At 52.6% G+C, this 24,956-nt stretch overlaps 1 protein-coding gene across 4 annotated transcripts in view; it reads right to left on the reverse strand.

Annotated features, from left to right (window-relative positions):
* COL27A1 (collagen type XXVII alpha 1 chain) overlaps window positions 1–24,956 on the reverse strand; it is a 153,136-nt gene that overhangs the window by 112,202 nt on the left and 15,978 nt on the right. For all 4 annotated transcript variants that reach the window (XM_070375041.1, XM_070375040.1, XM_070375042.1 and 1 more), the window contains exons 4-7: window positions 17,569–17,622; window positions 13,375–13,428; window positions 2,854–2,907; window positions 1,328–1,381 (exon numbers count right to left, since the gene is read on the reverse strand). In XM_070375041.1, coding sequence (XP_070231142.1) covers window positions 1,328–1,381; window positions 2,854–2,907; window positions 13,375–13,428; window positions 17,569–17,622 — 216 coding nt within the window. The remainder of the gene's footprint in view (window positions 1–1,327; window positions 1,382–2,853; window positions 2,908–13,374; window positions 13,429–17,568; window positions 17,623–24,956) is intronic.

A 24,956-nucleotide genomic window follows, 5' to 3' on the forward strand; every position in this document is an offset into this window, starting at 1 on the left:
ATCTGCAGGAGGACCTGTTCTGGCCGAAGAGGCTGGAGGAGAAGGGGTCTGGGGGCAGTCATGTTCCACGTCCACCTGTGCCATGGGGACCCTCAGAGCATGGACAGGATGGAGCCAGGAGATGCCACGGCTGCCCAAATGAGAACCAGATGGCCAAGGAAGAGGGCAGCTGTGGCTACAGCTGGGAGCCAGCAAGGATGCTCAAGCTGCGGCCCTCGGCTGATCTATAGACTGAAAACCCATCAGCAATGGGGGGTTTTCCTGCAAAAATAGGAACTGACCCTGACCCTGCACTGTCCTCCCTGTTTCCTGAACACCTACTACACACAGGCCCTGAGCGAGGCTCTGCAGGAAGAGCGACAAACCATTCTTGCATGTCCTGGTTGGTGAGGCTGGTCTGGGGGCTGAAAAGAACGCAGTTTAGATGGACTTTGAGTCTTCAAGCAGAGTAGAGGCTCTAGACCCGAAAGCTGGGGTTCTAGAAGGGCTTCCTGGAGGGGGCACAAGTATTGTTGAGTCTGAAGGATGGTTCACCCTAGCTGCGAAGCCAGAGAGGAATTCAGGGGCACAGCCAGCCAGAGACCCACCACCTAGGAAAATGGCAGCTCTTCCCCCAAAGAGGTAACACCCCCTGCCTGACTGATGCAGTGATGAGGTGGGGGAGGATGAGAACAGCTCAAAATGCACAGAGAACTCTGCCTCTATAGAGATTTCCCTGCAGTATATGGGAGGGATGATATTAGACCCAGAGAGGTTACTGACTTGCCCCAGGTCACACAGCGAGCAAATGGTGGAGCAGGGAGTGGAGTCCAGATGCAACTGACCCCGGAGCCCACTCGCTCAACTTTCAGGCTGCAGACCTTGCTCGTGGTTTACAGCCCCCGGGAGATCAGGGACAGGGGACGGGGTAGGTCATGGTCACTCCAGGTAGAAGGCTGAGGTTCAGGGAGGGGATGTGCAGGTCCCAGGCCACTCAGCTCATGGAAGGTGGAGCCGAACCTATGGGGACTCCTGGCTCTGACAATATTCCTTCCACCACCAAGAGCACCCTCAGGACCTCCCTGGAGCAGCTGGGATGCAAAAGGAAGGACAGGGTTACTTCTTGTCACATCTCACTAACCATGGGGGGGGACCTGCTCCAAGCCAAGGTGCTCCACGCCCCCGGGTAAACACAGACCCTCAGAAACCTCTCTCCCCTCTGGCCACCAGCCCACTGCCGAGGATCTGGGCCAGGGCTGGGGAGAGGCAGTACATAGCACTCCTGTCTGAGGACCCCGCTTGCTAGGAAACCCACTGGACAAAGTGAAGCATCAGCACCAAAGTGTACCTTTCGTCCAAGGGGTCCTGGATTCCCAGTGAGCCCGGGCAAGCCCATGTCACCCTGAAAAAAACACAGAAAACGGGGTGAGATGGGGCAATAGGAGCAGACACTTATTGAAAGTTCGGCCTCCCAGGGCCAGTGGTTTGCAAATAGGATTCACGGAGGCCTAAAGGCCTCAGGGGAGACTCAGGTCCTCTGCACAGGGTGAGGGCAGCCGAGCAGGCATGGGACCCAGCCCCTCCCCACATAATTCAGTCTCTCCATTTGATCTGTTTTCTATGTTGGACTTCGGCAGAAGGAACCATCTGGGGAATGGGTTACACCGCCAAAACTATGTTTGCAAACCACTGCCCTGGAGAACATGCAACCTGTTCCAACTGGCAATCCCTCTCCTACATTCCTGACTCCCTCTCTCCTGCCTGTGCTGGACGTGGTGGCCACCCAGTAGGGGGCATTTCTGCCACCACCATGAGACCCAGGAGCAGACAACGCAGGAGCAGGAGAGAAGCCTGGGCCCCTGGAGGTCATCCAGCCCGGGTACAAAGTCTGGTCTACACCTGACCAGTTGCGTGGCCTCCAGCCGCCGCCTCTGGGGCCTCTGTTTCCTCCCAGGCAAGCTAGGCCCAGCTGCCTGGGCTATAAGCTTATGAGGATCCAATGGGGGTGCGTGTGGATGTATATACACAGGAAGCGCTTGCTGAGTGAGCAAACTTCTCATGAAGATGTGAAGGAATGAGCCTCCTGTGTCTCAGAGAAATCAACAGGAGCCGCCACCTCTAAGTCTCCATGCACCAGAGGCTGGGCTGAGAAGCAGAGTTCTTCCGGTCAGGAGGGCTTTGGGGTTGTGTCCAGAAGGAAACCAGACTCAAGGACTCCTTCCAGAGGATGGATGTCCGGGACCCTGGGCGATCTTACTTAGAGTTCTGGGTTCCCCTGCTCTGGCCTGACTTGCAGTCCCTCCAGGCCCCTTGCCTAACTTACAGGGTGGATGCTTCAGGGGCAATGAAGTCCTTGGGCCTAACTCTTCTCTCTTCCATGGGAGAAGTTCTGGTCTCAGCCCTTCAGAGTCAGGCAGCCCTGCCTCCCCAGCCCATTCCCTTCTACGTCCTGAAAATCCATAGATCCGTGTGTTGAACTAACCACCTTGGAGGGGTCTTCGAATGTCTGCTGGAAGCTTCCTGGGCGTGTGCCACCAAGAAGCTTCTGGATGCCGAGGGCCACCTCGCAGGCCCTGCAGAAAACCCACTCAGAGCATCAGGCCAAAGGACATTCACCAAAGGAATGTCCACAGGTCACATTTTTTTGTCAGTTTTATTGGCTGCACATAGGAAGAAGGCAGCAGGGATAGCTTTGGGTTTGGTGCAGGGAGAGCTGAAGGGCTTCAAAGAGAATAGACCACGTCCTTTTCTACATCCTGCCTCCAGCCTTTTGTTACGCAGAGGCCTCTGTCAGGAGGTCCGTGCCACGGCATGGCGGTTTCCCTACCATCCACTCCTCCGCTTCCCTGAGTGCTGGGGTCCCTGGAAACCTACCTTTGCCCCATCGTGGGCCTTTCCTGGTGAGAGCCCGGGGTCCCCTTTCTGTCCCTGAAACAGAAACAATTCCACTTTGGCCGCCACGTCTTCTAAAGAGGGTTTCTCCCCACCAACTCTGCTCAAATCCCTGTCCTCTGCTTAAATGCCCTCCCCTTCCACCCCACTCACATTCCTCCATGGGGTCCTCTTCAATCCCATCACTCCCCTGCTCCAGCAACCCTCCATAGCTGCCCACCACCCTACTGACAAAGTCCAAACTCCCCCTTGGGTGTCCCAAGTCTTCCATCATCTGGTCCCACCCACCCTATTCAGAACTCTGCTCTCCTCCTACCAGCCGAGCCCAAAGACGGGGCCCTTCTGCCCCATCCCAGACTACAGTCCTTCTTCCCCCAGGACTTGCACATTCCTGCTGCTGGGTCCTTATGCAGGTAGTCACCCCCAAGTAGAAAACCACTCCCCCTACAATCATCATTAGCCAAACCAGAAACATTCTCAAGATGCAGCTTGACTGCATCCTCCCCCACCAATCTGTAGATCCCTGGGCCCACTGTATAGGTGATGTGCTCCCCCAGGGCTCTCAGAGACCTTCTAAGAGACACATCCTGAAGTTAAGCTTGATTCTTTCTGCTTTTCCTAGCCCCCGATGCTCACCTCACCGTCTCAAATTACCTAGAGCCAGTGCACTAACAGCCACTTAATCTATGTACAGCCCTTCACAGTTTGCAATATCCCTCAACCCACCAGGTTCCCAGAATAGCCAGATGAAGTGGACAAAGGAAGTGCTATTACCCCATAACACATTCAGGGAAACTGAGGCCTGGAGAAGGAAAAGGACAGCCCAGGAACCCAAGCTGAGGCACTGGCAGAGCTAAAACTAGGACCCTGAATTTGTGACTCCCATAACAGAGGCCTGGGACCCAACAAGTTAGAATAGGCGGGAATAGCAGAGACACTGACAAGTAGTATGTCCCCAGTCAGACCAGCATCCCTAGTCCCACGCACAGGGAGCATCCCCATCACAAGGATCCTGGCTTCTATGAGCACGTGCTCAGGGAAGGACCTACCAGCTGTGTCTCTTATAGCTAAAGAGGGCTCTGGCCTGATTAAATTACTCAGCAGACAGTCCTTTGAGAAGTCAGTCTCCTGATCTGTCCCTTAGCCTCACTCCCCAGCTCACTCCCTAATCTGGGTCCTGAGTCAGAAGTCCTGGGTTAAGCCACAGACGCACAGTAGGGTCTTAAGCAAGTGACTTCACTTCTCTGAGCTTGTTTCCTCACCTTTAAAATGCGGGCTGCACAGCACACACACACACACATACACACACAGAGGCATGTGCACAGACGCATGGGTGCATGTTCACACACACACACACATGCACACACACACGTGCACACACACACACGCACACACATGCACACACGCGCACGCACACACGCACACATGTGCACACACGTGCACACACATGCACACGCGCGCACGCACATGCACACACATGCACACACACATGCACACGCGCGCACACACGTGCACACACACATGCACACGCGCGCACGTGCACACACACACAAGGGTGCAGGCACACATGGCCGCCTGGCATCCAGGTTTCTTGGCAAGGAGCCAGTGAGACGTTACACGTGGGGAGGGTGGAATGGCCAACTTTAATTAGTTCCCATTTGATTCTTTTCTGTGTCAGGACACAGATCTTCCAAATCCTGACTCAGTCACTCTGCATGAGAAATCACTGCATTCCAAACCTTAAGACAGAGAGGGTGCCCTTTCGCTGCCCACCTACCACGTGCCCAACACTGTGCCAAGCCCACTCAATGCAGCACCTCGCCAGCCCTCTTACACATACATGTGGCAACACAGGACCAAGCGCCAGATTCAGAGGGGCTGAGTCATAGTCCAGGGTGGCATGCAGGTAAGAGGCCATGTCTCACTAGGTCTGACTAGGTCCTGGGTCAGTCTGACTCCAGAGCCCTCACGTACAAATGGGAAGCCTAGATGCCTCTCCCACATGCCCTCCAGCTGCCCCAGGCTGCAGGGCAGTCCCTCCTTGCCAGAACCCCAACTCTCTGTCCACCTGGGTCCATCCAGGTCACTGCTGAGGGCCTCACCTCTAGGATCAACAGCCTCATGCTGCAGCAGCCCCTTGTTGACACTCTCCCAGCCTCGGCGTTCACAAGCCCAGCTCCAATGCCTTTTATGTCCATGTGCAAGGCCAGGCCCAGGGCCACCCAGGATTCCAGTGGCCAAAAAAGGATAGCAGCTTCTACCCACCCCGCCCTTGCCCACCTCGCTCTGCAGCCAATAGAGGAGCTGGGCTTAAAATGCTCTCATGGGGGGGCCTTTGTGCGTCCTGTCCTGTCATCTTACAAAGGGGGAAACTGAGACCCGAAGGGATGCCAGACTGGTTCCTTTGCCCAGAGGCCATATCCGGGGGCATTTTAGTTTCAATGGACTGCTCTCTGCACTCTCAGCAGCCAGCACCGTGTTTGGGACTTAATCCCTGCCCAAGAACAACAAAAGAACACTGAAATTTATTGAACATTTACACATCCTACAGTGTACACTGGGAATACCATGGTGGGGATCAAGACACAAGTCGTGCTGGTGGGGACCTCTCGAGGGAGAAACCAGAGACTGGTAATGCTGAATGCTCTAGCATTTTCTAGTGCTCTTCTAAGTCTTCAGCGCATAAATCTAAAAGGGAGCCATGATCACTATCCCCATTTCACAGATGAGGAAACTGAGGCACAGAGAGGGTAAATAATTTGTCCAAGATCCTATAATTCATAAGTGGGATTTTGATTCAGGAAGTCTGCTTCCAGAGCCCAAGCTCTTTACATTTCAATACACCACAGACGACCAACTATGACCAGTGACACGTGGAGTACAGGAGGAAGCTGGGAGAACTTGACCCAGACTGAGAGTCAATCAGCCAAGCTAAGGCTGGAGGAAGACAAGAAGGGAAGCAGATGCAGTGTGGGCTCCACGGATGCTCAAGGCACCCTCGCTCAGCTGAAGGTGTGACTTCCGGGATGCAGAAAGTTATCCATCTTCCCAGCCAGACTCCTGCAAATTCTCCAGTAAGAGATATAAAGAATAATAAAGTCTAATTAATTGTTTACACCTCAGTGAGGTTGAGGACGTGGGTGCCAGACCCAGCTCTCCAGCCAATGAGCCGGTGTGATCTTGGACAAGTCCCATTCCCTCTGTATGGAATAGCAGACTCTAGTTAACAGAGCCTTGAGGAGCTAGAAGATGGTTAGGAAGGTATATACTAAGCCAGAAGTGTTACTAACAGAGCGGGAATGGAAACTATGAGCTGCTTTCTTGCAGGTGAAGTTGGGAAGTGGAAAGAACGGAAGGCTTTGGTTATACGAGGCCTCACGAGGGGCTGAGACAAAGAAGGAACGAACCAAGGACCGGAAAATTCTGGGCCAGAAATCCCCTGTGCAAGTCATCTTTTGCAAGATACACGATCCTGAGTACGTAGCACAGGGCCCGGCCCCGAGGAGGCATCAGAAAAATATTTCCCAAGTGAGAAAATAAATCAGTGGAGTCTCAAGAGACAACTCTAGGGCTAGGATTGGGTCGGATCTGGCCCCAGCTCTGGAAGGTCCTCTGAAGGTTCGCTGGGTCTCTGGCCATCATTACTACTGTTTCATGTGTGTATAAGTTCTGGCCACAGCAATAAGGCAGGAAAAACAAATAAGACTACTAACCTTTGAGGAAAAGGAGGCAAAAATATGTCCTTTTTTGCAAACAATATGAGTGCCTGTCTAAAAATTCAGGAGAACTAAGTGAAATACTGTTAGAACCAATAAAATAATTCAGCAAAGGGCATGGTTGTAAAATAAACACCAGAAGTACAAATATACAAAGTCAATAGTTCTTTTTCAATAGCTGAAAGCCAGCTAGAAAATATAATGGGGAAAATATTCCATTCATAACAGCAACAAAAATATAAAATTTCTAAGCACAAACTTAGTAAGAAATGTGCCAGGTTTATGCAATAAAAACTATAGAGGTTTATTATGAGACGTTTTAAAAACTCAACCAAATGGGAAGATATGCCATGGTTTTAGATGGGAAAAGTTAATATTTTAAAGATGGTAATTCTTCACAAATAAACACATTTAATACAATTCCAAGAAAAACCCGAAGAGAGGTTTTTTTCTAAGGAAATTATAAAGATGGGCATAAAGTTCATCTGACAGATTAAATAGCCAGAACATTATAAGTGGAGCAGGGAGACACATAGTATAAAGATAATAACTGTCATAAAATAGTACTTTACTAGGCTAAAAATATACAAACATAGCAATGAAACATATTTGAATGGCCTAAAATAGACCCTGGTCTGTCATGTAATAGTGGAGGAAAAGTCATTTAATAAATGATCAACTACTGCAGGGAAAATAAAGCTATACCCATACCTACTTCCATGAATTTTAATTCCAGATGGTTTAAAATTTTGAGTACAAATGACATTATAAAATGAAATACCAGTGAATACCTCTCTGGTCTTAGTATGGGAAAAAAATGTCTAAGGACAAAAGTAAAGAATCATACATTTTACATATGGTAGTGTTAGTCACTCAGTCGTGTCTGACTCTTTGTGACCCCATGGACTGTAGCCCGCCAGGCTCCTCTGTCCATGGAATTCCCCAGGTAAGAATAGTGGAGTAGGTTGCTATTCCCTTCTCCAGAGGATCTTCCCAACCCAGGGATCAAACCCCAGTCCACCTCATTTCAGGCAGATTCTTTACCTGAGCCACCAGGGAAGCCTCTACTTACGGTAGAGTGCTCTCCAAATTAGGGCTTTCCTGAAGGCTCAGATTCTGACATATTGTAAAAGTTCCTAATAAATGTCAGTTATTGTTGGTTCAAAAAAAATAGGTAACACTCTCATTTGTGAAAATCATCATGAATACTCTCAATAGGCAAACAATAAACTCAAAAATAATTTGTAAGATACATGCAGCCTTAATAAGCCTTCATATGTAAACACAAATGATGTTTACAAATCAATAACAAAAGACAACATCCCAATCCCTAAAATAAACAAAATCATAAATGGTGAAATGCAAATAGAAAGCAAATGTAAGAAAATTATTCACAGATTATCAGTGCAGTGTATTGGAAGCAATAATGAATTATCTTTTTCAAATATCCTCTTCTAATGCTAGCAGTGGCATAGATTGGTTCAGTCTTTCTACAAGGCAATTGTTAATAAAATAACAGCTAAGCACTATATGGCACTTATGTACAGGCATATTTTAAATTATTCATATATATGTAGTATGCACGTATATATATGTATATACATGTGTGTGTGTATATATATTATACATATGTAACATATATATGGAGAAGGCAATGGCACCCCACTCCAGTACTCTTACCTGGAAAATCCCATGGACAGATGGCCTGGTGGGCTGCAGTCCATGGGGTCGCAAAGAGTTGGACACGACTGAGCAACTTCACTTTCACTTTTCACTTTCATGCATTGGGGAAGGAAATGGCAACCCACTCCAGTGTTCTTGCCTGGAGAATCCCAGGGATGGCGGAGCCTGGTGGGCTGCCGTCTATGGGGTCGCACAGAGTCAGACACGACTGAAGCGATTAGCAGCAGCAGCAGCAACGTATATATATATATACACATATATAGCTTAATCTACAGAGCTAAAGGGCTATGGAGCTAATGGATTTAGGGCTAAAACTATGTGCTTTGGAGTCAGACAGCAGAAGATTCAAATCTTGTCCCTGATACTTATCATAGATAGGCTAGTTACTTAGATATTTTAGACCTTAGTTTTCCCATCTGCAAATGGGGGTAATAACATCCACCCTGCAAAGTATGTCGGGTTCTTGGTCAGTCCTTGACACACAGGATGTTAAAACGCAGTCAGTGCCTATGGATGGACAGAGCCACAGCAGGAGGCCTGCTTTCTTCTTGATACTTTCTAGACTTTTCCACCGGAGAAGGCAATGACAACCCAATCCAGTACTCTTGCCTGGAGAATCCCATGGACGGAGGAGCCTGGTAGGCTACAGTCCATGGGGTCGCAAAGAGTCGGACACAACTGAGCAACTTCACTTTCACTTTTCACTTTCATGCATTGGAGAAGGAAATGGCAACCCACTCCAGTATTCTTGCCTGAAGAACCCCAGGGACAGAGGAGCCTGGTGGGCTGCCGTCTATGGGGTCGCACAGAGTCAGACATGACTGACGCGACTTAGCAGCAGCAGCAGCAGACTTTTCCACATTTCCCTTAAAGAGTATGTCCTACTTCAGTCACTGTAGAAAGGGAAAGGGGAGGCTGGGGTCTGATGCCCGAGACTTCTGTGAGGAGTCACTCGGATCACTAAGCATGGATCCTCCTGCCCGCCTATCCTCCCCAGATGCCCAAGGGCTCACAGTAATCCTGAGTATTTCACTGCAAACCAAGCAGGGCAGAGGAGGGAAGGGCAGCCAGCTGCCAAGGAGAAAAGGGCCAGGTGCCTCATCACCCAGCACAGGCACAGCTGGAGCCCTGTCCACCTCAGACCCAGAGCTTCTCACCTGACCTGGGCCCTGCATCCCATCTGATTTCACCTGGCATAGAATCAGCATCCCCAGGGGCAGCTCCAGGCTGGCCACCCTTCAACTTGATGGCCACGGACCCGGCTTCCGCAACCGCCTGAGTGGCCTTTGCAAAACGATACACCTGATTGTGTCCCATCTGCTGAAAACCTCACACCTTCCCACTGCTCTTTGTATGAAGTCTAAAAGTCTTAGCACACCCAGCAGGCCTGCTGCCCTCCCCAACCTCTTCTCACCCCTTGGCCTGGTGGTCTGCTGCCCTTCAGACTTGATTCAGCCTTCCCACCCTCCAGGAAGGCAGGCCTTACCTCCCAGACCAGATCACTTGCCATCCTGTGGGGACTGAGCACCCAGTGTCTCTCATGTGGAGCCCTTTGCATGGTATGGTCAGCTGGCTTCCACAAGAGCAGGGACTGTCCCTGTCTGTGCCCCCTTGTAGGCTGGGCACCTTGCACCTGTTGACAGCTGACCACCCACCACAGGCCACCACTGCTCTTAATTCAGTTATACCTCATGACAACCAGGGATGCCGGGAGGACAGCTACTATTGTTATCCCATTTTCCAGATGAGCAAACTAAGGCATGGGAAATTCAGATAATTTGCTCAGAGCCACAGAACTAGAAGTTATTACTAACAGACCTGGAATGTGAACTTCCACCATCTGGCTCCAGAGTCTGTGCTCTTAACCACTGCGCTTTCCTGCATGACAACTGTGGTTGCTGGACACATAACTCAACACTTGGTCTCCAAGGTCAGCTAATACCATCCACCCGTGGTTCTGGCTTCTCTGCTTCAGTCTCAAAGTCCTTGATCTTGACTCTGTGGGAATTGGCAAACTCTCTTCTTGATGGGTTTGAATGTGGAATGTATGGATACATGGTACATAGGGAAAGCCCTGGCTCTGGAGCGGGCAGAAGGGACTGAAGGGTGACTCTGGCCTGAACCATCTGTACAGCCCTGTTAAGTGTCTTCCAGCCAGCAAACCCAAGGACCTGAAATTCAGCCCCGCCACTGCTGGTCACTGCAAGTGATCCCATCAAGTCATGGACCCTTTGGGTCTCTGCTCCCCTGACCTCAAGAGGGATGAAATTCCTTATCTTTGCTCTGTCTCCCCTTCTTGATTTCTCAATCCACCAGTCTCTCCCATCCTTAGTCTGGCAGGGGGATCTTTAACCCACAAGGTCATAAGCTCCCAAGAGCTCAATAAATACGGTACAGAAGTGACCCCACTGTGACCCATCCAGATGATGGGCGGGCTCCCTGCCACTAGGCAGGCCCTGCCTGTTGGGCTGATTTTTCCATCAACAGCGCATAGTAAGTGCTTGATAAATGTTTGCCCATCGAATGGAGATGAACGGATGGGTGGCCCCAGAGGCAGCTCTAGAAGTCGACACTGTTCGGAAAAGGAAGAGCCAGCACCGGGCCTGGAGGGAGCCAGCCCTAGAGTCCCACCAGGTCAACAGCCAGACCCAGAAAGGATCTGGTAAACAGCAAGGACCCTCTCCCCAGAATCACACCCATTCCTGCAGATCCACAACATTCTCTTCCAATCTCAGGAATTCTGTCCCAGAAGAGCCTTTCTTTAACCCCATCCTGGCCAAACCACAGATGAACACCAGCCCAGGGCGAAAGTCCAGCAGCCTGGGGCCTTCAGTTCAACTGTACTGCCCTGGATCCACTTGGGCTCACCTCTTAGACTCCCAGTCAAGTGTCCAGGAAAAGGGCATGACTTTTCCCCAGGGCATTTTAATGCAACTTCTACTGGGAGAAAACTCCCATTCCAGTATATTTTCTGGAACCCGCTCCCTTATTTGTTTATACAGAAGCAAGCTGGAAACTTGTCCATGAGGCCCTGAGTCACAGGTTCGGGTTCTGTATTCCTGTGTTCCGCAGGAGAGCTCATCTGCCAGGTCTGAGCCTCCCTCACCATACTCAGAACAGCTCCTCAAAATGGCAGGAAAAGCGGCTGCTAGGTTCTCCTCCTGTTCCCCTACATCTGCTAGCAGGATGAGGGGTGGGCTGCAGGCCAGACTGGGGCCGGTGTGGACAGGTGAGAAGCTGATGGAGCATCTGCTACCATAGGAGCAGGGGGTCAAGTCTGGGAGTGGTGGGGGAGTGGGGGAAAGACCAGACAGTCTCAGAGCAGGCCAAGAAAGGCGTGTTCTTGAGCAAGCCTGGCAATCAAAACAGTGGCTAATCCTCAGCATCTATCTACCCAGGCCTGGGCGACCAGAAGCCTCTGCAAAGCAGAAGTTTCCCAAGAAGAACTCAGACCCTCGGCCTGACTCATGGGGGCAGGTCCCACTGCCCTCGCCTAGGCAGGGTCTCAATCATCTGCCTGAGTCTCAGTTTCTCCATCTATAAATGGGTGCAGTAACCCCACCATCTCATTCGGTGTTTGTGGAGATCAAATGAGGCTACGTGAAGTGCATGCAGAACATCTAGCACAGAGCAAGGGTTCAATATACAGTGCTTGGCATGATCGGTGTTTGCTTTGTTAAAACCCAGAGCACCTCCAGGCAGCTGCTGGCCCAAGGCCTCTGGGCTTACTTTCCAAGAAAGGACCCCAGCTCAGTCCTGGCCGAAGTCACATACCCACAGAGGCAGAGGCGAGCGCTCCTGCAGCTCTGTGTGAGGGCTCTGCGCCAGCACTCTGATACCATACTGTCATACATCCAGGGCTACCTGTGTACATTTGTCCCAAAAAGAGCTCCAGGAGTCAGAACTAGCTTATGGAGGATGCTCAGCTGACAATCACAGCACGAGCTGGGGCCAGTTGGCTAATGGTTTTCCTCAAGCTGCAGGACCTTTTTAACAGGTTAGCAAAGGACCCTGAGCCTGGGCCAACCAAAGCCCAGGGATGCTCTTCATCTGGTTACCCCACAGCTGAAAGCCAAGCAGACCCTCTGCCTTTCCCAACCTGCCCTGCGCTCTTCTCGGCACAATTGCTGTGCTCTCAGCTCCCCTGACCCCTCCTCCTATTTCTCCAGCCATCACTTGAGGCTACCCCTTATAACCTTAATATTGCTGGCCCCGTACTCATCCTGGGGCTTCTCACTCCACGCACCACCCTGGACAGCTCTGTTCTCTCCCGGCGCCCCAGAGCTGGAGCCTCCACAGTCATCAGAGCACCAGTCACCCGGGTTTCTGGTCTCATCTGCAGTCCAGAGGTGGCATGTCTGTGCTGGCCACGCCCTAGGGCTCCATCTCCAACTCAGAGCTCCCCTGAGTTTCAGGATGTCCACGAATCTCTCTGCCTGGCTGGGCTACAGATTCCCAAATGTAACATTCCTTCCTCTGGTTCCCTGGTTTGGCCACTGAGGCTAAAGAGAGAATCCCCATCTCTCTCCTCTTGTCCATCCCTGAGTCCTCTCCATCTCCCCTCCACATTGCCGAGGCACCCATTCCCTTCCTCCTGCACCCCACGCTGGCCGGTATCACCCCCAGGTCTCCCTGCCTCTACTCTGGTCCCCAGCCACCCAGCCCGCCTTCCACACGGCATCCAGGGATTTTTCTCAAACATGATCTTTCCACATCCCTCCCCAGCTCAAAACTTGACCTGCCTCCCCAGGGTGTGTCCTGTGACTCAGTAACAGGCTGAGGCTGGATCTCCAAGGCCCTCCCCTGTTTAGCAGCAGATGATCTTTCTTCCCACCTGCTTTGAGGACCCTAGGTTCCTTCTCACCCCAGCCCCTCCCCACCAGTTGCTAAACTCCGAACTCCTCACTGCATCTCCAGCCCAGTATGGGGCCTGGCACCTGGGAGACCTTCTGGGAGTGCTGGTGGCCTAGACACGGATCCTCCACGGAGACTCTGAGGCCTTCCTGCCAGGATCCCCTAAGGAAGGAAGCCTCCCCCAGTGCGGGGCCCAAACCCCAGCTTCCACCCCATGGCTGTATCTCCAGACCCCACGGCATATACTCACTTTGGCTCCAGGGGGGCCAGGAAGGCCTGGATTTCCATAAGGCCCAGGAGGACCCTGAAAGGCAAAAGAGAAAAAGAGATGAGGGGAAAAGAGGAGCATCCCACTTCCTAAAGCAAGGCCTGGCACTTCCACCCGCCCGCTGGGTCTTCTCCACTAGTAGAGTCTCAGCAGTATGGCCACAGCAGCTGCTTGCAGAAAGGCTCTCTTGATGCCTGGCCCTGTGCTCAGCTCTTTCTGTGCATCACCTCATTCTATCTTTTTAACCCACAAGATAGGTGCTACCATGATTCCCATTTTCAAGATGAGGAAGCTGCCATCCAGAGAGTTTTACAACTTTCCCAGGTCACCTGGCTGCTAAGGGACAAACCTCAGATGTGCAGCTTCCAAGCACAAGCCCTTGAATTGGATCACCTCTCCATACTCTCTGCACCTGGCCCCACCAGCCCCTCCCACACTTGCTTCCTTCGACTCAGAGCACACTCAGCTATTGGCTGCCCTGCCCCACGCCTGGTACTTCCTCCTCACATTGCCTATGCCATGCTGTTCCATCATCTGGAATGCCTTTCCTATCCATCACCTCCAGATGAAATCCAACCCATCCTTCAAGACTTGGCTTTAACGCCACTTCCTCCAGGGAACCTTCTGGGACTCCTCCTGCTTAAGGGAAACTCTCCACCCTTCAGACTCCAACTGGACTCTACACGAGCCTCTGGAGCTGCACGCGCAGTCAAGGGAGTACTCGGCCTCCTCTGAACAAGGGCGTGTCTCTTCTATGGCCACCACGGTAGTCAGAGCTCTCTCCCTTAGATTTCTACATGTTCTGAGCTTACAGAGTCCCTTGGGGACCATGAAACAGCTGGGAAGACTAAACCCAGAGAGTCAAAGGGTCTTCGCCAAGGTCACACAGCAGAGTGGTGGCCAAACAAGGGCTGGAACCTAGTTTGTTGGCTTCAAGTCCAAGGCTTATTCGTGGCACTAGATTTTCCCAGGCCATATTTGAACGTCCCTTATAACAGCTGGGGCCTTATGTCCACTTTCTCTGCAAAGGCCCCGGGCTAGCATCCTGCAGCCCAGTAATATAAACAGAGTCCTAAGAGTCAACTACTTTCCGAGAGTCTTTGTCCAATAGGAATAATCTGAGGCACTAAGGGTGGGGACAGGCACCTCAAGGGTGCCCTCAAGCTGTGCCCCTACCACAACAGCCTCCAGACACACTGCCCTCATCCGTGGCCCCTCTTGACTAATCTGGCTGTGTATGAATTCGCCTCCTTCCTCTCGCTTCAAGGCCAACTTCCCAGCTGCAGCCTATCACTCTCCGCCCGAGGCACCTCCCTCTTCCTTCATGCCTGAGCTGGGACCCTCCCCTTCCCCGTCCATGTCAAGGAGGAACCGAGTTCAGACGCTCACTTAGCCTAGGGGATTTATAACGGTGTCATGGGTAACCTCCAAAATAATCAGCCCTCCAGCCCCTTCCTGATATTTCACCAGATGCTATATCCTGGCAACTAGATGCAACCTGGTCCCAGCTCTGGGTCTCCCCTCTCCCCAGGCTCAGTCTCCCCATCAATTCCATGAATGACGGGAAACTCATGGTCTCTAAGGAATCTGGAAGACCTCAGAGCTTCACCCCAGTCTGGGCTCCTGGGATCCAAGCTCAGAGCTCAACCTGAATTTGGAAAAGGTTAGACGAAGGATGTTTGAGGAGGGGACGCTCACATCCAGTACCCCAGAACCAGATGAGGTAGACAAGGTGGACAAGGTCAGGAATGACTACTTCTCCCCAGTTGTGCCCCCAGCTGCCCAAAGGTGGAGGGCTAGAGCACCCGCTACCCCTCAGGGAGGTGGGGGCTTCCTGCTTTCCCACCCCCACCTTCATTCCCCTCTCCAGCCATTGCCTTGCAGAGAAATGAACTGCATAGTTGACTGGGAGCCAAGCAGACTGCTTCTACAAACGCTGCAGCCCAGAAAGCTGAGTGGAGGAAGGCTGAGGGATTCCCCTGGTTGGGCCAGGGAGTACGCAGAGGTGGAGAGGGCCAAGCCACGGAGGCTTGGGGAACCTCAGGTAAGGCCCAGCCCCCTCCCAGAGCCCCAGAGCCATCATCTGTACCGAGGAACTGGGATTGCTTAGTCCCAGCATTGTATTATCTTTGGAATTTTATGATCTATGGAATTTCCCATCTAGAAACAGGGTGATGGGCTCCAGAGAGAGGGGGGAGTCCTCCAAGAGCCTGAAAGGAATGTCAGGAGAGTCATTCCCTCACTTGAAGAACTTCAGAGCTGGGAGGAATCTTGGCTGGAAATGCCTTACCAGGATTCCATGTTTTAAAAATGCAGAAACTGAGCCCCACAATAGGGAAAGGACTTGCCTAAGATCACACAGCTTCTTGAGGGGAAGTACTCTTTTTTTCTTTTGTATTGGGGTATAGCCAATTAGCAAACAATGTTGTGACAGTTACCAGTGAATAGTAAAGGAACTCAACCATACATGTACATGCATCCATTCTCTCATGGGAAATGTTCTTGACTCCTAGACTAGAACCCATCAGCAACCATTTGCCCAGCACATTCTGATGCAGGAGACTTTGCTAGGCATCAGGTAAGAAAGAACAATCAATAGGACCTGTCTCTGGCCCAGAGGGGCTCAGCTAAGTAGAAGGGAAAAGCAGCACAACAGGTAGTTTAAGGTCATCGGCTCTGCAGTCAGACTGTCCAGGTTCAATCTGGGCTCTAGCGTTTACTCCATGCTTGGCCTTAGTCAAAGTAACTGCATCTTTCTGCACCTCAGTTTCCTCACCTGTAAAATGGGGATAATGCTGGAACTTATTTTCAAGAAGGCTAGAAAGCTGGGAGGGGATCCTGCATATGCCACCCAGGTGACAGGGTTCAGTGGTCAATGTGAGTTTTCTACCGAGGAATCCGGGCAGTTAACTGCCACAGGAGCTCCAAGAAGAAGGTGATCATCAGAAAAGGAGGGAGCATTTGATCTGAGCCATGGATGGAGGAGGAGTTTGCAAAGGAGGATATGCCGGGTCAGGAGGACAGTCCTACAGAAGCTGGGAGCTCAGGAGGAGTTTAGAGACCCAGACAGATTGCCAGTACCTGGGATGCTAGGTCCTGGGGCCTCATCCTGGTCCCAGGCAACAAGGTCCCTTGGCCAGCAGTGTCCATGATATCTCTGTGGTCCCCAGCTCTGGGCAAGTGCTCCATGGAGACTCCAAAGCCAGGAGGAAATGCCACTTCAGACAGCAGATTCCAGAGTTCTGGGCCCAGGGAGCACAGGGCCAGGTCTGGAGGGAACTAGGGCTCGAGTAATTGCATAACCAGAACCATCCGCTGGGCTCAGAGCTAAAAATATGCCCCAGGCAGCTATCTCTGCCAGGGCCTCGCCAGGCACCCAGCGTGGGAAAGGCTGATTCAGCCTGGGCACAGATGCCAGGCGCCGTGGGTCTGAGCCCCCTTGGGAAAAGGAGAGATTTCTCTCCAAGAGGACCCTCAGGAGTCCCCGCATCATATGGTTAGGAGCTGGGTTCCAGTCCTGGCTCTTCCATTTCTTAGTTATTCGGTTTTCTCATCCCTAAATGAGAGTGATCATACTGGCCCATGGGGGCCCTAGAAGGAGAGGGGATCAAATAAGGCAGCGTTAAGTGACACGCCAGGCATAACAGACCAGAGCTATTAATATTTTCCACTCCGAGGTTCAGGCTAGCTCCTATCAGCCACCAAAGCCCTGCCAAGCCATCCTCCAGACTCTAATTGAACCTCTCAGCATGGGGAGCTCACCCCATCCCTGGGATGGCCCATCTGGTTGCCTCTGGCAGCATCCTACCCCAGGTTGGCCCAGCAGAGATGGGAAGACGGATGCAAGGGTCATGCTCTTCCAAGTCAGCTTTTTTCCCAGCCGAACACCAAAGCCCATCAGCTGAGGGGATGTGATCTGCAGAAACCCCTACTCTACTCCAGGCTGCCCAGGGTGATACCCACAATGGACAGCTGAGACCCTGAAAGAGGTTCTCACTTTCCCATGCCTCGTCTGGACACCCAGTGACCCCTAAAAGCCCCATGTCCACTCCAATGGACTAAGAGGAAAAGGATGCCAGAGAGCATGAGTACATGCAGCAAAGCTGGGGCTCCAGGGACAAAGAGATGCAGGACACAGAACCAACCAGAACTCAAGCACAGTGTGTGAGCACTTACCCGAGGGCCCCGTGCGCCAGGGGGTCCAGGAAGCCCAGGCAGTCCAGGGGGACCCTGAATAAAAAGCAAGAAGATAGCATCAGTGCCACGTGGCAGAATAGAATGGGATCAGGTAGTCATTCAACAAACTTGTGCAGAGCTCTGGGCATGAAGACCCCATAGCTGAGAAGAGAGGTCCCTTGAGGTCCTAGCCAGAGGAATTCTGCTCTTTGGGGTTTTCCGGTCTTTGCAGCTGTTGTTTCTTGGTCTCTGAAGCTCTCATCTTTCATTACATAGTTAACTCAGGGTATCACCTCCTCCAGGAAGCCTTCTTTGATCCCTTCCCCCAAGTTGGGCCAAGTCCCCTCTATCCCTCTGCTTTAAAGGCCACTGTATTTTATTTGGGGAATTGTCTGCTTAGAAGCCTGCTCTCCCACTAGACCATGGTCTCCTCAAAGGAATTAATGGGATATGAGTCATCTCTCTCTCCCCAAGCCTCAGCCAAATGTTTGAGAAACTAAAACAGCAAAAGACCTCAGAGTTCAGCCAAGTTCTCTGCAGAGCCTGAGCAGAGAAGGGACCTGTCCAAGGTCACACCAGCATCTCTGAGTCACACACAGAGAGTCAGTGTCACTAAAGGATGTACGCAAAGGCTTTCGGGTTCAATTCCCAGTGCTGCCACCTACCAGCTGGGTTTGGGCAGGTTCCTTAACCAGCCTGTGCCTAAAAAATCGGGCAATAATACCCTTCTCATCGGATTATGGAGAAGGCAATGGCCACCCACTCCAGTACTCTTGCCTGGAAAATCCCATGGACAGAGGAGCCTGGTAGGCTGCAGTCCATGGGGCCGCTGGGAGTCGGACATGACTGAGTGACTTCACTTTCAACTTTTCACTTTCATGCATTGGAGAAGGAAATGGCAACCCACTCCAGTGTTCTTGCCTGGAGAATCCCAGGGACGGGGGAGCCTGGTGGGCTGCCGTCTCTGGGGTTGCACAGAGTCGGACACAACTGAAGCGACTTAGCAGCAGCAGCAGCATCGGATTATTGCGAAGGTGAAACAAGATGGTGAACATAACACAGCGCCTAGTATGCAACTGTCACTCAAACGTCCCACCTAGTCCAGGGGTCATAGCCGGGTGCAGCCTTCATCATCACCCTCCGAGAACCTGCATCACCTCCTTCACTTGTCTCCCCAACCTCCACCCTCTGCCCTCTCCAGTCTTCCTCCACACAGCCAGGTTCACCTTCCCAAGGCATCTCCCGGCTCAACACCACTCGGTGGCCCCCCATTTCCCCAATAAGACACGCCCAATCCTGCCACGTGGCATTCAGGGAGCACTTGCGTGTTCTCAGTTCTCTTCCTTCCCATAGGAAGCGAGGCACCCGAGCAGACTTGCTGAGCCGCAAGCTGACCGTTATTCAAATCCCGGTCTCGCTATTGGAGACTTGGCACAGGGCCTTCGGCCTGAGTCTCCGCGGCTGTCCTGCACCACGGCTACTGTCCTGCCTACATCAGAGGCGTAAAGGAGGATTAACTAAGTGCCTGATGTAAAGAACTGAACGCAGAACTTTCAAAGGAAGCCAGGCTTTCGAGGATGTGTGAGGCCTGGGGAATTCATTTGTTTCAAATAACCATCAATGAGATTCCAGGTTTCCTGCCCAGAGTTAGAATCGGTGTTGAAAACCCAGTACGATTTGGCTGGTAATTAATCCAGATCTCACACTGGGCAGCCTCGGCTCACAGTTCTGGTTTGTGAACACCATGTGCTTGCTCGTCCGTGAAAAAAAAAATCAGAAGAGAGAGCCAGACAGGCAGATATGGGGACCAAGGCCCCTGGGTCACTGGAAAGAGCCCCAGCTGGAGGGAGGGGGGCTGCTGCGTGACCTCAGGCAAGTCCTGGGCACCTCAAGCCTCCAAGTACCTCTGGCCAAACTGGCAGCCGGCAGCGTTCCTTCCATCCAGAGCCTAGGGGTTGGGTAGACAGTTTCTAGTCTTCTATCTACCACTGCAGGTTTGAGAATCAAGGCCAGCCTACTCTCTGCTTCTCCCTGAGGAGCAGTAGAATGCAGTATAAGACAGGGCCCTGGGGCCACACTGGGCACCCCCTCCTACTAGCTAAGTGGCTTTGGCTGAATTCTTTCCAGTTTCCAAGGCTTCACTCCTTCACTGTAAAATGAGGCTGCAAGAGCACCTCGCTGACAGATAATCTATAAAAAGTGCTAATCCTGGTGCCTGGCACACAGTTCATGCCCAGAAAGTTAGTGCTGTTTCTGTTAAGCAAGCTGCTGGAAATTCCCCAGCTCAAAATGTCAAGCCACCTTCCTCAGCATCTGTTTTGGGGGAGAGCAAAAGATTTCCCTTCCTGGAAGGCCCTTCCTCAGCCTTCCTCTTCCAAATGACCCAGAATCAAAGGAAAATGCCAGGGGCTGACGCCAAGCATTCCCGTAGGTATCATTCTCATGACCAAGCCCTTTTCACAGATGAGAAACCAGAGAGAGGCTCAGAGAGGCAGAGTGATTTACTCCAGGCCACACAGCTCACAGAAGCTGGGTTTGACTTCTCCTATCCTGGGGAGCACCACACAATCTTGGCCAGGTGCGTTGTAACCAGGTGTGCAAACCTGGGCAAGTCCCCTCTCCTCTGTAGGCATCTGTGAAATGAACATCCCAGAACCTCCCCAACACTGGGCATCTCCTGAATTTCTGGGTGGTGATGATTTCCTCTTCTAGGTTATTCGGCGGGAGAGAAAAGGTGAGATCACGCCCAGCTTCCAGAGAAGGTGGCCAAGGCCCAGTGGGGTGAAGGCTGGGGTAGCGCTCCACTGAGGGACAGTCTCTGCGGGGTGTAGCTCCCTGGTGGACCCTGGGAGGGCCGCTACTGCAGAGGCCTGAACACACCCTCTTGGCAAGTTTCCTGCCCCAGAAACGGGGGCATCCAGCCTGGAGTCTGACCTCATCCCCAACATCTGAGGAGCAGACTCTAAGTGCCAGTCAGGACCCATGGCCCAGCCTGGTGACGTCAGTTACAGCCACATTCCTTGACATGGCAGCCGGGCTGCCCAGCCACATTCCCAGGTCCCACCCTCCCACACTCAGTGAGGCTGGATGCCCCCTGCCCCTCTCGCTTGATCCAAGACCCTGCCTGCTCCCCATGCAGTGGAAAATTGCTGCCACTTCTTTCCAAGGCCTGAAGCCTGAGCGAGTGACTCTGGGATGATTCACGAGGCCGGGGTGGGATTTTTCCACTCCACGCTGCAAACAACGGGGCCTCTGAGAGGGCCTGGAACTGAGGGGGAGGGGCGCCAGGGCCGCAGGCCTGTCTGGGGGAGGTGGGCGAGGCCTGGACTCGGGGCTCGTGCAAACAGAGCCATGGACACAACCAAGCAGCCGCTCCGGGCTTTCCCCAAGGGTCCCGGCCCCCAGCAGCCAGGCCTCGGGGAACCCCATCCCACGGAACAAGTCCACCCTTGTGTCCAGCTACAATAGCCCGCCTGCCAAGCCTTGCAGAAGGAAGGAAGTCCTGGCTGGCCTGGCCCCTGGCAGCAAGCAAGAGAGGTTTCGCAGGCCTGGGACCTGGGAGACCCGAGTCCAGTCCTGACTGTGCTGCTAACATCTGGGTGACCCTGAGCAATGCCCTTTCATTCTCAGGACTCTGCTCGGTGCCTGTAGCCAGGTGGGGGGAGGCAGGGGATCTCAAAAGGCTCCTCCATCGCTAACTATCTGAGCTCAAGATTATTCCCAAGGTTAGCCCACAGGGCGCTGAGCTCTCCCCAGTCTCTGTTCTAGGGAAGGGCCTACTGGGACAGGGCTTTTCAGTGAGGCCTTGAGCAAATTGCTTCATCTCCCTGTGCTTCCTGGCCTCAGTTTGCCCCACTGTAAAATGGGAATACAATAGCCATTTCCCACCCCCCCCTCCAAGATAACGTGTATGTGTGCCGGGTATTCTCCATTCGCTCTCCAACTCCATTCTGTGTCCTGGGAAGCCCCCATCTACAGGCCGCACCCCCAGGCTTCTGGCTGAGTCTTGTCAACGGGAGGGCCCAGCAAGAAACTGCAGAGTAGAAAGAGAGGGTGGGTGGGGTATTTCTCTCCCTTCTCCCTCCTTGCTGTGTTTGGTTCCAGCTCCTGTCGGAGACCCCAGTTCATGTTTTAACGCACTGGCTTGTGGCAATACCTTCCCCTCCTCTTGCACCTTCAGGTGGGACCCCATGTGCTTCTCCAGCCCCTGTTGATACCCCTGATGGTGCCCGCACCTCTGTAAACAGTCACTTCCTTAAACTCCGCTCAGTTACACTGTTCCCTGCCTGGGCCACAGGATACAGCATGCAAACTGCTCCACACAGAGCCTGGCACGCAGCAGGAGCTCAAAAAGGACACGCCAAAGACAAAGCAAACACTTCTCTATTCTCCTGTGTCCTAGATGATGCCAGCATAAGGGGTAAACGACTCAAGATCTAGTTCTAATTCCTAACCGCCAGCAGCATAAAGGCCCTCCTATGCCAGAAGCTCTTGGCTCTCTCAGGGTGACAATGCCCCTGCCTCAGCCATCAGCACATTCATAACCAGCCACAACTACCCAGATTCTAATGTTGGAGGCAGACAACCCACCCAGCCCTGGAAAAGTAGGTGGTACCATACCCTCTGTTTACAGAGGTAAAAACTAAGATTCAGAGAGGTCAACTGACTTGCCAAAGGTCACACAGCACCTAGCACCCGGAAGGCACTCATTCAACATCTGTTGAAAGAAGGAAAAGATGGCTGGATAAGGAAATGGTTCAAACTCAGGTCATTCCAAATTCTGTGTGCTTTTGCACTCCACGTGCCTTCTTACCCCACCGGCAGCAGAGATCTGTGTAACTTCAAAGAGCCTGGCCTGCGTGTCAGGACAACCTGTTTTTCGTACGGATCAAATTCCTTCATTCATCTCCTAGATAGTCATGGAGTATCTGCTGCGGGCCAGGCGCTCAGCCGGGTCTCCCTGAGGTGACGCTTGGAAAAAGTGCAAGGGCGTGCAAATGCCAGCGGCCTGAGCGTGAATAAATAAGGCCTTGACTCGCCTCCTCCTGGGCGTGGGGCTTCTGTGCAGCTTCTGTGCAGCTTCTGTGAACCGCAGCCTCCCCGCCCCTACTGACCCGAGGCCAAGCTCAGCTTTTCCATGCTCCCCCCCCCACCCCGCCCGCTCACAGGGCTCCCACAGAGTTCCCTCTCGAAGTGGCTACAACTCCTGGCCAGCCTGGGCCCAGAGCTGTGCCTCAGCCTCTGCCAGTCTGTCCCGTGCCCCTTGAGATCCACGCAGAACAGGTCAGATACAGCCTTGAAAACCCTCTCAGGGGCTTCCCTAGTGGCTCAGTGGTAAAGAATCCTGCCTGTTGATGCAGGAGACACAGGTTCGATCCCTGGTCCAGGAAGATCCCACATGCGGTGCAGCAACCAAGTCCGTGTCCCACAGCTACTGAGACTGTGCTCTAGAGCCCGAGAGCCACAGCTACTGAGCCCACAAGCCACAGCTACTAAAGCCCGTGTACCCTAGAGCCCATGCTCTGCAACAAGAGAAGCCACTGCAATAAGCCCCTGTGCACAGCTAGAGAAAAGCCCGTGTAGCACTGCAGACCCAGCGCAGCCAAAAATAAACAAATAAAAATTATTTTTTCAAAAAAGGAAACAAAACCTTCTCAGGCTCTGAAAGGACCTGCAGTGAATTCTAAGAAGGGAATTCTCCCAAAGCCAGTCACAGAGGAGAGACAGCCTCAGGGAGAGGAAAGAAGTTCCCCATACCACCCAACAAATCTAGAACTCCCAGGCGGCCCTGGAGATCCCTCAACTTGCTTCCTCACAGGAGGTGGGAGCTATTATCCTCTTACATTCTGCAGAAACTGAAGCTTAGTGTGGGTAAGGGCTGCAGAGCTAGTAAGGAGTGGAGTCAGGATTTAAACCCAGATTGGTGTGTGCCCAGACTGGAGACAATTAAATCTCATGCCCAGGCACTGCAGCTTCCGTTCTGCTGGGGTTACATCCCAAATGTATATGAGGGTTCTGGGTGGGGACACGGGAGACGAGAAGAACACTTGTCTGAATCAGTTTTTGTCGCTATTGTTCAAAGACACCACTTTGATTAATAATTTCTGCTATCTGGTGAAATATAAATGACCAGCTTGCCACAGCAGACTGGACAAAGCTTCTAGAAGCGTCTTGGTTCCTACTAGAGTAAGATTAGGTTCCGAGCTGGGGGGCAGGCGGGATGAGGGGATTGCACAGGACGTCAGGCAGGATGGCACCCGGACAGACTGATGTCTTCCCTCTTGCCCTCATCTGTTCTGGGCTGGAAGAGCAGGAAGAGCCATGGTCCCCGCAGAAATTGCATCCCAACTCCTCCTGCAAGATCATTCCGGGTGCCCTCAGCCAAGTCTTTTGTCTCCCCAGCCCTGGTCCTCTCCTTCTTAGAGCAGGGGTCAGGGCACACGTCCTACCCTCTGGACCAGTTTCTACAAGGTCCTAAAGGAAGATGCTACATGTGTGGAAATAACTCATGAATGCACTAGGTATAGAAACAGAAGACGTTCTAGACACTGAGCACTCCACTTGAGGCCAAGGACACGGCCTCCCTCTCTCAAGCCCCCGGCCTCTAAGCCCTGAGTCCTAGCATCTCAGAGTGCACACTTAAGGGCTGGATTGCAACGTGCTGATCTTGGGGTCTGGAGCCGGGGCGTAAACTTCAGCTCGGCCTCCAACATGCTGTGTGGCTTCTGAGTGAACCCTGGCCCTTTCTGGACCCCGTCTCTAGGCTCCCCACCTGTACAACGGCGAGGGTGAATTGAATGAACCCCAAGCACCCATCCATGGAACAGGTCAACTCCAGCACCTTCTTTGATCAGGGTGGGAGGAGCTCCAGACCAGTTCTGGCAAGAGGCCTCACCTCCTGCTGACCTGCATCACTGAACTCCAGGAGGAGAGTCCACGGCTCAGGCAGCCGGAAATGCCCGAGGCAGAGCCTACACCCTGGGAACCTGCTCCTGCTCCAACTCTGCAGGCTCGGCCATGGCCTCTCTCGCTCTACATCACACACAGCCCTGGGGGACAGGGTTGGCCCCCTTCACTCGGCAGGGTGGAGACCCTACACTTCACCCTCCTCTGTCAGAGGGGGACAATTCACCCCCTTTCAACCTCACAGCCAGCGAGGCTGGCAGCCCCACAGCTTGGGAGGCTGAGCTGTCACAGGCCAAAGGTACCTGGCGCCTGAGTAGGATTGGGTAGCCTGGAGCGGGGAGAAGTCTGCTTCCCTCGGCTCCCCGCTCCCTACCCTGCCAACTTCAGAATGCGGGACCTGAACAGAATGTTGACATAATTGCAAAGCAATGCATACAATTTCCATAAGTTCTACAATATGGTTATAATAAAAACGGACTCTC

This window comes from Bos mutus, chromosome 8 (genome assembly GCF_027580195.1).
Source record: "Bos mutus isolate GX-2022 chromosome 8, NWIPB_WYAK_1.1, whole genome shotgun sequence".
NCBI lineage: Eukaryota > Metazoa > Chordata > Mammalia > Artiodactyla > Bovidae > Bos > Bos mutus.